This window comes from Tetranychus urticae, chromosome 1 (assembly GCF_039701765.1).
Source record: "Tetranychus urticae isolate SD_2017Ah chromosome 1, NJAU_TeUrti_SD_1.0, whole genome shotgun sequence".
Taxonomy (NCBI): domain Eukaryota; kingdom Metazoa; phylum Arthropoda; class Arachnida; order Trombidiformes; family Tetranychidae; genus Tetranychus; species Tetranychus urticae.
In genome coordinates, this window is record NC_142958.1 from 27,617,602 (window position 1) to 27,631,360 (window position 13,759).

The window sequence follows — 13,759 nt, forward strand, 5'->3', positions numbered from 1 at the left end:
GGTCAAACTGTGGATCCAAGGCGAGCTGGTTAAATGGCTGTATTGTTGACTTTTTATTATGATTTAGGTTGATGATAGTGAAAAATGCAATCCCAAGAGTGAATAAATATCAGTAACAATATAATAATATGTTTTATGGAAGAGCAAGAAATAAAAGATGAAAATGTTGAACCGGTAAGTCAATAAATTTCCAGTTATAATGAACATTTTGCTTCAGATTTTTACCTTTTCTTTCATCTTATAATATCATTATTACGTTTATTATCATGCATTTGTATGTTTCTTATTTTTCTCTCCTTATTTTATTATAATATTATATAATAAAAGGCGAATCTCAAAGTACTTTTTTGTACCTTCATCACCATCCTCATCATCATCATCATCTTCAACCTTTTACCATCACAGTGATTCTGTGCAACCAAGAAAAAACACATTCAACATTCAATGTTCAATGTTTTTCCTCATCTCAGTTCAGACCTATTTCATCTCATCATGAGTTACAGGTTTCTCTTTATCAATCCTTTTACCTTACATCAAATCATTAAACCTCTCATCAAGTCATTTGATTGAATTTTTTCAACAGCAAACAGTAAAATCAAGAAAGGTTTACATTCAAATTTGCCTCTCGCTGTTAACCGTTTGTCAACATTACATTTGTTGTTAACTTTTTTTGGTGTTTTACATCTTTAAATTGTAGTTTTACCTTGTTAATTATATTTTTAATCAAAATGTTGACTAAAATCTAATTCTTCAATTCACCAAGCTCCAAATTTCACCATTAAACCGACTTTCAACTGAATTTTACTATTTTTTAGGTTTTACTGTTGCTACTTGAATCTGGCGCTATGTTTTTCCAATCTTTTGTTTTCTTTTGACTTTTGCATGTTAAGTAAAACATTGACTTCGTTAATTATAATTGGACTTGAATTTTGTGACTTAACCAACTAATTGTGTAGTTTTATAATGATTATGGTGACAATTTTGGATCAAAATCGTCCGTTTACAGTGATTTATCCTTTTTTAATGAGCTAACATAAACCAAATTTAGCTTAATACTCTTTGGTTTACCTCTTTTGGGTTGCTGTTTGCCGGATTTAGTGTCAACATTTCCCTGTAAAAAATGCCTCTTAAACCAATTTTGGTGCTCACCTGGGATATTTTGATGGTTATTACAATTAAAATAAGAACAAGTAAGTAATCAAATTAGTTAAACATAAATCATTAAATTATTATTCACTTTAAATTGGATTACATCGAATAATTTTGGAGCCTTTTTTGTTTTCTCACCCATTATTGGTAGTTTTTCAAAAAACCTGACTTACATAAGAAAGTAAATTGTGTGAATTGAAAGTTAATTTACTTGAGTGTTCATCAATTAATTAATTTAACAGATAGTTCGATCTTGAATTGTAATCAATACAAAAATCAGATTTAGCCTAATTTTCCTGTATTTAATATTAATGAAATGCTAAAAAATTGTGCTTTAACCAAAGCTAATGTTTTCTGGTTGTGGGTTGACAGTCAAGAGTTGACCTTTGTTAATTGATCACTAGACTTTGCTGATAAGTACAGTTTTACAACAATAAAGTAATGATCATTAATTTGATTGGCTTTTCAATAATGTTAACCTTCAAAGATTTAATTCAACCTCTTGTATAGCTTACAAATTTGGCTTTAATTAGACACAATGTACTGATTAATTTATCCTAAATCAGCAAGTTTCAGCTGCAAACTTAATCAACTAACAGTTTTCCAACAAAATAAGCATTTTCTGTTAATATCATTCCTAAATTGAAAGTCAACTCAACATTGATCTTTTATCGTTAAACTTACTAATTGAAGACTCCAACGACAGTTTACAATACAATATTCAAATATGATTACTTATCATTGATTAGTAAATAAATTAAAATAGATATCACAGATATTGGGTAAACTCTTGTCGATCATCTGGTTATTTTTGGGTTTTTTTAAAATACCCGATAATGAAGCCATTATATCGATATTAAGTGTTGAATCAACTGGAATTGAATTGATTAAATTAAAAATTCCATCACATTTATCTTTGAATTATAATGATGAATGTTGATGTAAAATAAACTGAACAATTTGTTTTATTTGAATATGAATAACATTAGTTTCATCTGGTAACAATTATCATTCTTATATATTTTTCATCAATTTACGAATTTCCATGAATCATTTTTTCACCCAAATGTACTTCTTTTCTTTGCCTCTGATTTTATTGTAATATTTTTACTCCAATAATAATGAGATGAATAACATAAAAGTACATTTGGATTGAATATTACAATAAAAACAAATGGATAACAATACAAATGGTTACTCTCAGCATATTCAAACTGTTCATCTATTCATTCAAATGACTCTACATTCTTGTCTATTATCATGTTCAGATTTTAATCATAAACTGTTAAACCATTGTAACATTAACGTAAAGCAACAATAAAAGTAGCAGCAAAAAAAGGTTCCAATAGCAAATAATTCAATGGTATTACATGAAAAAGGCGGATTGATTCACAATAATATTGTCAAATGTTTCCCTTTTCAAAGCTGCAATATAAACTCAAGATTATTAAACATGATTAAACATCAATTATCAATTGAGTCCATTAATCACGTTTAAATAATTAAAATAGAAGCGCCAAAAAATGAAGTCAACAAAAAATAATAATGAAGCTTGAAAGATGTAACTCTCAAAATGGGTTAACCTACTCATTTCATTGTAAATTGTATTGCTAATTTTGCTCAATTATTAATCATGTTTAACTACTGTTAATGTCTTGTTTATGTAAATTGGCTTTCTATTAATTATTAACTTTAATAATTTAAACCTTTCTCTCCATCTTGACAGCCAATGGCAAGGAAAACTGTACATTTGTATTTGAAAGTCGAAATGCTAAATTTGGTAATTTTTCATCGCCAACCTGGCCTTCCAAGTATCCAAACAATATGAGATGTATTTACTATTTCCGTGGTGAACCCTTTGAGACCATTAACATTACCTTTCTCGTCTTTGACCTGGAATCTCCTTTCCCTAAAGGGTAAGTTTATACTTCAAAAGGTAAACTTGATCAGTTGAACCTTTGCCAGTCAACTAGGCATAACATTGGACAGATTGTTCAGATTTGCTACATTAAACATCATGCATCATCATTAGTATACACTGGTTAGTGTTAATAGTCACCATTTACATGGAAGCATTGCCTTTACCCTTTACCTGTAATTTGGTTAAGAAAGTCTCTTAGAGAGCGGATAAAGTTCAACTTGAATTTGAATATTTGTCCAAATGTTTTCAGCATCCATTAACCACCCACTGCTGAATGAAAATGAAATTAAAATAATCACTTTTAAGTCAACACCTTTTGCTTCCAAGGTTTCATCTTAAATTAAAACATTTTTCACTGACATTTGAAACAAAAAGAAAGTTTTTTGACAATTTTCAGTCAAATGTTTAGTTGTTATCAAGAGATGCTTTTTGATGAGGATGAGAAAGGTTTGTCTAACATGAGCCATTCGTAGTGAAATTTCAAAGTAAAATGATCAGTACGAAGAGTTTGGTGAAAACTGAAAAAATGGATTTCTTCAGATCAACTATTTCCGTTTGTCACCTGTTAAGAGATGTTAATATTCTGAGTTTTTGTCTGGTAAATCAATGAAACATGATTTTTCTGTCTCAAGTAAGTTTGCCTTTTCAAGTCAATGATCAAGTGAACAGTGATTTTAATTTAAACTCAATCCTTTTCATTTTTTGAAGTCACTTAATTGTGATTGTTAAGGGTTTGTTTTGAATATTGTTATGACTGGGAAACTATTGTTTCTGTTGTTTAATTAGATGAAAGGAAACTAAAGATCTTGAATGCTTGAATTTAATAGTTTTCAAGTAAATCATGTCAGTTCTTACTCATGTTTATTGTCTTATTAGATTTGAATGTAAAAATAATGAATTGATTAATTGTTAAGCTTAGCAAAAGTCCGTTGGGATTGATTCAAATGTTTCATTGAAATCTCAAGTGTTTCTTCATTAGCCTGTTAAATGCTCAATGAAAATCACTTTACACTCATTGATTTGTCGGTTTACAAGAAATTCATTCAATTTCCAGTTCTAATCATCTAATCCAATCTGACACTAATTAGACCACAAAAGCTGTCTAAATGATTGTAATATGAAAATATGAAAGGAAGCTTACAAAATGGCAAAAAAAATCGATTGACATGAAAAGATGAAAGAAAGATGAAAATTTTTCTCAATAAATCTTTGATATCTTATTGGCAATTTGATGAACATTAATTACATGAATTTGACTGAAAATTGTAAAAGTCCATTAACTTGAAAGCTCAGCATTTCAGGTGAAAACAGCTGAAAATGGATGAAAGTATTTCAAAGCAATTATTATTTTGACGAGGAAAACAGGTAAACCTTTAAAGGTGAACTTTGCCAATGTTTTGGCAAAAGCCCATCATTATCAAAGTTATTAACATCATCACATTAAAACGGACCCAAAATATCAAAAGAAAGGAAACTTTTTCATTGAATCTATTCTGGTAAAGATTGAAGATTGAAGATTGAGTTGACAAGAAAAAAAAGTAGTTGGAAGCTTTTTTGTCACTCATTATTTTGGGCTCATTTTTGCTCAAATTTTTGCACTTTCATCAACATAATCATCATCTTTTGTGTCACTTTTGTTCACTCTCATTGAGCACTAAATTGAAGGGAAAAAAAATGTTTTGCTTTTTGCCCTAGCAAATGCCTTCTTTGTCATGTGATTTGTTATCCTTCAAAATTAAATAATGATTCAGTTGAATCAGATAACAAAAAGATTCACTGACTTCATCCCTTCCAACAAATAAATGATAAATTGTATTCACTCTTTACTGTTGCTTTTGAACAATTGCATCGCCTTATAATGCCAACACCAAGTGGGTAAATATTGTCATCGGACAATCAATGTTAGTTAAACTCACAGACAATACATTTTACTTTTAAATAAACTGATTCAACATGAAATTCATCTTATAAACTAACCTAAACATGATGTGATAGGGTAGACTTGTGTAGAGACGGCTGCTTCAAACCAAATGGTATAATCATGTTTAACCAATGATTAACTATTTTACGCATTGAGTAAAATTAATGATCAAGTTACCTTATAAAATGGATATTGAAGCAAGTTAATCAACATCACAGCCTCAACTAATAATCTCAAATGTTGCTCTGAAAATTTCAAGTCTTGTTACATTGTTCTGATCTTTCCTATCTTCAATTTATCAAAAGTATAATATCTTTGTCTGTAATAGCTAAGAAAAGTTTGTCATGAAAGAGGAAATTCGTCAGACTTGACAAAGACTTGAAGCATGTTAAGTTTTGCACAAGGGTCCGTGAGTTTTCCAGTTCAGTCGAAATTCAGCTCATAACCAAAACGTTACGATTACGTTAAAATTTTACGAATCAATTGCTGAAATTTTGTATGAATGTAGTTGAGGTTATTCGCTTGGTGCAAGTGAGTTTTTTAGGCCTGAGTTATCTTGAGTTATCGTTGTTAGCTCATTCACTTTCTTACAACAAAGATCTTTATTTTAAATGTTTCTTGCCCAGAAGTCGATTGACTTTTTAGGATTAGCACCGAGGAACAAAGATCGAAAGATCTCAATCACAAATAAACTTGATAACTATTTAAACAAACCATTAAGATTCAATAAGTAAACTTTAATATTCATAATTAATAAAGAAACATGGTTTTAGGGAAAATAGGGAGAAGGGAGAAGAGTAACTTGACTTCAATAGTAAGAGGTAAAAACTAGAAGTGAGGAAAAGGAAGCGTAAGGCGACTATTTATTGTCACTAAGTTACAAAATGAACGTAATTTGAATTTAACCAATAAGCATAAATAAGATAAGAATGATTGAGAAAGTGATTTATGGCTAGTAAGCGGCTAGTTTATCTGCTAGTTAAAAATTATAACAGATCAAAATAAATATTGTCATTTTCTGTTCATGCATGGATGTGCAAGTCAATAAAAAATACACAATGAGGAGTCTGTATGTACAGCAACTAGCAGATTTAAATGAGAAAATGAAAGAGAGACATTGATGAAAGGATCTTGGAATTGTCATTAAGAAATAAAATAATACAAAATTGACTATTCACTTGAAAACTTGCGCCAATTAAAAGCAAAATTAAATCGATAATCAAGATCATGGAGAGATATTCTACTATACCCAATCAACATAAAGACTTCGTTGAATATTTGTTAAGCAAACTTTTCACAAAGTTTGCAAAGACAGTTTGAAATTTAAAAGTGCCAGATTGGTCAAGGAAACCAAAAAAGAAATGATACAGATCGAAAGATTATTAAATATCGAAGTAGCAAAAGCTGAAAGGCATTATGCCGAAAATTAACAATTAAAGACAATGTTGGCTATACAAAATGACAAAGACCTAACATTTGCTCAATACTGTTTAAAAGAACTTCAAAGAATCACCAAAGTTCCAGAGGATAAAATCGTAGAAAAATTGTTAATTTTAATCAATGTATTTCATTTAATTTTGATCCCTTTTGTTTGGGTTTATTTACTTTGTAAATGGTTCATTTTTAGCTTTGACTAACCGTGGGAAAGGGTAAGGCGCGCTAAAATTACTTAATTTTGGCTCAGAAATGCAATTTGTTTTGTCCCAGATCCGGACTTTGTCCTAGAGTGGACAACTGAATCTGGCTTAGTGAATCAGTTTTGGTCCAGTAAATCGGTTTTGGCTTTGCACCGGACATTTTCTAGCTACTTAGTAGTCAAAACAACTCAAAAAGTTTTATAAAATGAATGGATAGTTAAAATATTGACCCTCAAAAATATCAAACCTGTTCATTACTAATCAATTAAAGATCATCTTACTTTTCCTCGGCCAGACTGGAACGTTAATGTTCTTCTGATAATTCGAGACTCCATTACATTAAATTGACAATCACAATTAGTTGAAGTGAAAAGAAGATAAATAAGTTGCAACAATTTGCCTTTGTAGAGCTGATATAAGCTCATTTTGCATTTATTCAATAGCGAAATTAAAAACGGATTTGATAAAAATATCAACTTTTATTTTCCCATAAAATCAACTCCCTTTAATGAACGCAATGCATAATTATTGAACCTTTAATCATTAGACAAGTACATTTTCAAGTATCAAATAAACTTGTTCTTGCATCAAATTCATTCTGTTCATGTTGAATGATCAATCAAAATGATTGATTCAACCCTTAGCTTATTATTTGACACTATTTCTCATGGAATGGGAAAAATTACCAATCTGGATAAAGGTATCATTTGAAGGAAACAAAAAGTAAACTGTTTTCCCAAATTACATTATTTACACTCCCAGACTACAATCAATGACTGATTCCCTGACAGCTGAATATTATCATTATTATTATCTATCCATTCATGACAATAATAACAATATTTTATCATTTGTTATCTAGAAACTCAATATTTTTGTCTGTAAACGAGAGGAAGAAGAAGAAAAATTTGTCACAATATTGAATTTAAAAGTTAAGAAAATAGGAAAATGTAAAATGAAATAAAATGTATAATAGGTTTTATTGAATAAGCAAAATGAGACAAAAAAGGAGAAGAAAATTTTCCCTTTTTTCAAGAAAATCTTTTTATAAAAAAAGAAGAAAGAAAATGATGAAAAAAAAAGATTCTGAGCAATGATGGTGTATTGAAATTGGTGACTTATTCTTTTATCAATTTCCATCATCTTTATCCGCATCACTTTCCTATTCACTTTTATCAAGTTTACAATCAGTTTAAATGTTTACTTATACATGAATAGCTTCATTCTCTTGGGTTATTTGAGAGACAAAATTCCTAGTCTCATCATGATGATAACCATGGAATCCTTTTTTTTCTTACTCATTTCAAAACTTGATAAATTTAACTCATGATAATGATGGTGAAACTCATTTGTACAACGATCCAGTTGTAATCTTCACAGCAAGATTCATATTGAACTTTCAAGTGCAACTTGAATCAATATTTTCCAAGCTTATCTAATGTTCAACAAAATTGTTATCATTTCATCATTAAAATCATCATTATGTTAATGAATTCATTTCAACTTTTTCTTCTTTATTTCAATCATGAAAATTGAAACACTTTCAGTCAATAGCAAGATGCACGTTTTGATGGTGAAGCAACTTTGCTAACTTTGATCAATATTGTCAATCTGTTTAATCAGTTTTGTAGAATAGCGAATTTTCAGGGAAAAAATTCCGAGAATTTTTTTCGTTTGCTTAACTGATCGTGTCTCATCTAGTTGCACGCATTTGGATCAATGAACATGACGTTACCTTGAAATGTTCAACTTGCGATTTCAAGTCTTATTGCTCCAAGAATGCAAGAGATTATCATGAGAATGTTCAACAATCGCAATCGAGTAAACTAAAAATTTTTGCTCATTTTTTTCTTCTTTCCGTTCTTGAACTTTTTCCTTCTGAACTCACAGCGATCTGAGTTTGCTAATCTCAATGTAATCACGCATCACTTGAATATTATTTTTAGCATTTTATTCAGTTCCAACTTCACGCAATCACTTGATGGACAATGACAATAATGATAAGTGTTTTGATTTGGAAAAAATGAATTCTCATGAAAACTCGACATTTCGTTCTTGAAAGGTTTCTTGATTCGAATCGAAATTTTTGGTGAAAAAATATTTCTCGAATTTTCATGTTTCAGCGATTTGATCGATAAGTGATAAACTGAAAATGCTTTGAGCGAAAATTTCTTGCTGATTATTATGTAAAATATCAGAAAAAGATGGAATGGAAATTCAAGCTTTTCTATGGAACAGAAAACATGGAAACTCATTGAATTTAATGTGCTATTGCACAGGTTTTCCTTTGCTCTACCATGTAACTTCTGATTCTATTTGGAAGTTTTCTTCTTCCTTCTTCTTCTTCTTGAAAAGGTTTATTATTCCAATAAGAGCTTCTATTATTTACTACTTTATTAGTTTTCTTATGCATACTTGTTCATGGTTTGCAATATTCTTGGAATTTTATCGGAGGCAAGAAAAGAAGGAAAAATTTTCTTCTCATCATGTCTATTAGTTTACATCTTTGTGAATATTATTTCACCATTTTCCAAGAGTAAACCCATTTTGCTGGAGTAACAGCTCATAATCATTTTACGCAAATTGTTTTGGATCTCAAGTCTTTATTTCAAAGGCCAACAGCAACCATCTGAATTGAATTTGAATTTTAAAATTTCATGTTTTGTTTTATCCATTTGGCAAAAGAGTTCTGACAAGGTTGAAGTAAACTTTGTAAAATTTGATTCACCGAAAAAGATTTGGTCAGTCGAATCGCAATTTTTCAAATTTAATTTCACGAAGTAAACAGTTGAAGCTGATTCTTAATCTTGAAAATCAAATGAAACTTGGAAACTTTTGACTCAAAAAATCTCGAAATTTGTGAAAATACTTTTTTCGAGATTTTCTTTATAAATTCTGAGTAACACTGGATTTCAATATTTATGATTAGCATTTGAAAGGAAAACTTCTGAAACATTTTCCAACTTCGATAATATTTTTACCATTTCTTGGCGGTTCGTTTACCAGAAGTTTAGATTTTTAAGGCGAACAAAATTCTTACTGAATTTTATGATTTTTTTTCATTCATTTTCTGTGGCAATAACATCGATATCCAATTCCATTGAGAACAATTTTTGCAGATTTCCTTGATTCACTGAATAATGCTTTTTAAGGCTATCGAGACTTTTTGAATATTTTAGTATCATGATGAGCCATGCTAATTCTGAAAAGAGATAAGAATGATGAAATCGAATGTTGCTCAATAAATTGTAAAATAGTTCATGATTATTGGTGAAAAGTTGCGTGCAATGAATATGCATGTGAAAAGAGAAACTCGAAATTGTTATAAAGCCATTTCTTACTGACTTGTTTACCATGAAAACTGACTGGGAATTCCTTCACTCCCATCTCTATGGAGTGAAACTTGTAATTTCATGTTTGATTGGTTGCTGATTTAATTGTTTGTTTTCTCAATAGATGTTTATCCGATTATATCGACATTTCAACGATCACTGCCTTTAATGTTAAAAGATTAGTTGGACGTTATTGTGGTTCCTCTGTGCCTTCACCGTTACTCTCAATGCATCCAAGGTCTGAGATTATTTTCAAATCCAATCATGTTATTAGTCGACCAGGATTTTTTGGTTTCTACGAATTTCTCGATGAAAGTAAGTCGATTGCCTTTTTCACCCAAAGATCAACGTTTTAACAAGATTATTGAAGCACACCAATCAAGTTAACAGTAATCAATAACTAACCTGTAAACATTCAAACAATCATAGATAATGTTCAATTCAATTTTGATTGTTTGATTGTGATCCAAGTCACCTTTAGATTGAAGTTTTTCAATTTCTCGTTCCAAGTCAAATTTTCTCAAAAATCTTGAGCTTTCCAAATGATTCTTTCGATTAATTCCGAATGAAATTTCCTCTTCTTCAAGGTTTAATTGGTCCGCCATTATCAACAATCAATAAGGAATGCGGTGGAGAAGAGAAGGGATTTGGCGGAGTTATCAATTCACCCAACTATCCAAACTCATTTCCCAAGCAGATTGATTGCATGTGGCTTATCCGAGTTGAACAACATCAACACATTTACCTTAGAATAATGCAATTACAATTATTCGGATCGATTGGTAAGAATTGTTTCTAATTCATTGTTGATTAATCAAAACACCAAGACAATGAGAAGGTTGAATTTCGCCCATTTATCAAGTCTATTGTAAAGCAAAGCTCGTAAAGAGTCAAAAATGTTTTATTCAATGGAATACATTTTTTCCTCATTCCATTCAATATTTACCTTTTGCACAATTTTGCTTTTCTCATTTCATTCAAAGTGATAATTTCATCAACTTTTAGACACATTTCAAAGTCTTTTAATTTAATGTTGATTACATTTTTCAATTTTAAACTTTTAAATTGCAAACAAAAGCTAATAACAATTGAGTTGGTGAGAGGAAAGAGTAAAGATGAAAATAATGTTTTCACTGTTGAACAACAAATGTGCAAAATGTAACCTGAAAAGTTGAAACCTTAATGGATTGTCAACATAAATATTGTTGCTTGGGAGTAAATATTATCAAATAATAGGCTTGATATAAATACTTTATGGAAACAATTTTGTACTTTCTTGCTTTTTGTAATAGATAATTGAATGAATCAATTAATCTTTATATAAAGTAAACAACAAGAGGAGAGATTAATCAAGTTGATTATTTTGTGTGAAATGATGGAATCCTTTTTAATTCATTTACACAATCAATCAGATTAAGTTTAATTTTGCTCTCTTCTTTATTTCCCCATCAATTACAGCAAACTGTAAAGATGCTCATTTAGCTGTTTATGATGGTTATGAAAATTACGATTATGAACATCATGAGCCTAAAAAATATTGTGGTGATCTCAAGTACTATAAAAGTCTGGATGATAAAGTACAATTGAGTGCTAATAACCGTCTATTAATCAGGTTAGTCAACCATTTTTAACCCGCAAACTTGCAACTAAATTGATCGTGAAATTCATTTTTTCTCATTCATTTTATTCTAGATTCAAAAGTGACATTTCAGCTCCACAATGGGAAGAGCAAGTTTCATCACAAGAAGTTACTGGATTCAAAATAATATGGACAGCAGTTACATTCAAACCTAAAGGTATGCTCATTATGTAAAGGGACCTTTAAATGTCAGTTAGAGGTGCAATGAGTGGGTGAACTTGAGTGACTTAACGAGTCTTTTACGAAGCATCAAGATTTTAACATCGATAGTTATTGTGTCACTAACTGGCGTAAATGTAAAAAAATATTTCTCATTATATGGCTTTTGACTAGAATCTTATTGAATTGTTTTATCTATTTTTTAAATGCTCTCCATCATTTCATCTGGATTTCATGTCTTCAAATGATCTGGTTAAAGGCCAATGTAACGATTTTTTGTGCAGCAAAAGTGAATTCTGTTTGACGCCAAACAGTGGATCAACATGTAAACGCAAAGAATATTTTTGCATCGATAAATCATTGAAGTGCGATGGAACGCCTCATTGTAGTGAGCAAGATTCAAGTGATGAAGACCTATGTAAGTAAAGAAAATCTTAAAAACGGAAAAATTAATCAACATGAAAGTCTCAAGCAATTTGGGAATAAATTTTTGTTTCCAATAAAATGAAGGAAAATGTACGATTTGAAAATGTTGAAAAACAAAAAACACTTCAACTCTTGAACAGTTTGTTGGTAAAATGGACTTTCAAATATTGAAATATTGTTTTAAAAGTGTAAACCTTTTCTTTCAGGTAATGTTTCCTATCGTTTGTACATAATTTCAAGTTTAATTGGAACAAGTTTAATTGCTTTAATGTTGACCTGTTTCATCTGTCACCGTAAACGTAAATATCATCGATCCCTTCAAAATGGACTTCACGGTTCACAATCGTCTGCATTTACTCTGAAAACATCAGACGGTTCAATAAGTGTCAAACACTTGAGCCACAGTCCACAGTCTTCCTCACTGATGATTGATCAGGCAACCGGACCTGAGCTGTTGCTGCCCCTTGAAACGTATTACCATTCATCGGAAAAGGAAACCTTTTTCCCTTGCAAGGAGACACCATTGATAGGGTCAAAGATGAAAAAGTCAACAGGATCACCAGTTCATTATCCAACTGGATCACTACGAACACCCAAACACTTGGCCAACAGTCACAAGCAAAACCCTCTCCTTTCAGGTAAACCCGTGTCATCACCATCACTGGGTAACATTGCCTCCTCCTGTTCATCCCTCATTCAACCCGGTAAAGTTCAACCCTGTTCAATACATGGCCATGGATCAAATTTATTTCAAGTGCCTCCTTCCCTTTGTCCTTCCCATCAAAATTTGTACACTTCACATGTAATATCAAACAGCCTTGGGACATCGAGAGAGTTGAAAGCCAACACCATCTCTTTGGTTAACCTTAAATCTTGAACAAAGGCGATCGTCTACATGATCAAGTGTTAAGAACAGAATGCTCTTCAAACTCATCTTTACCCAGAAATATACTCATTAGGAACCATTTACGTTTTGCTTTTCATTCAAAAAAATATCTTCCAGTTAGTTTTCTGGTTCTGTCAAAAGTCTCGAAATTGTGGGAAATTGAATTTTTGTTTGAAAATGTTATTCAAAGCGTCAATTGACAATCATTGAAAATGTTCACAAACTAATTGTCAATCATTTTGTTATCAACTCTTAACAATTGAATTGAAAACCAAAAGATTACTTGAAACTGGATTCAGTTACATTTACCTATTGTATCTTCCATGCAACAGCCTGAAGCAACAACAGGAATAACGAAAAGAAAAAGTCATCGCTCAACTTCTTTTTTTCTGGTTTTCTGGTTTTTCCTCTCATCAATTTCACACAATTTTTCATTCTGCCAATAACTGCCAATGAATAATACCAAACTAATGAAACCAAAGAAATGAAAGAAAACAAATTCCAATCAATATTATCAAAATTCACTCCCAGTCTGTTGATTTTCCTAATTTTTATTCCAACCTTTTGTTTAACTTTGTGTTGAAACTTGTAAACAGACTTTAAATTTTCGATTTTAAATTTTTTCTAGAAAAAAATGGTTTGAAACAATTTTACTAATAAAATGTTTGAATTTGCAAAAACAAAGCTTT

At 30.5% G+C, this 13,759-nt stretch overlaps 1 protein-coding gene across 1 annotated transcript; it reads left to right on the forward strand.

The window, feature by feature from the left end:
• The first annotated feature begins 473 nt into the window (after positions 1-473).
• LOC107364353 (uncharacterized) lies at positions 474-13,754 on the forward strand. Its single transcript, XM_089266795.1, has 8 exons — positions 474-1,190; positions 2,876-3,065; positions 10,085-10,275; positions 10,548-10,742; positions 11,419-11,572; positions 11,653-11,756; positions 12,018-12,176; positions 12,391-13,754. The coding sequence occupies exons 1-8, from the start codon at positions 1,121-1,123 to the stop codon at positions 13,059-13,061; spliced, it is 1,734 nt and encodes a 577-aa protein (XP_089122921.1). The 5' UTR covers positions 474-1,120; the 3' UTR covers positions 13,062-13,754.
• The last annotated feature ends 5 nt before the right edge of the window (positions 13,755-13,759 follow it).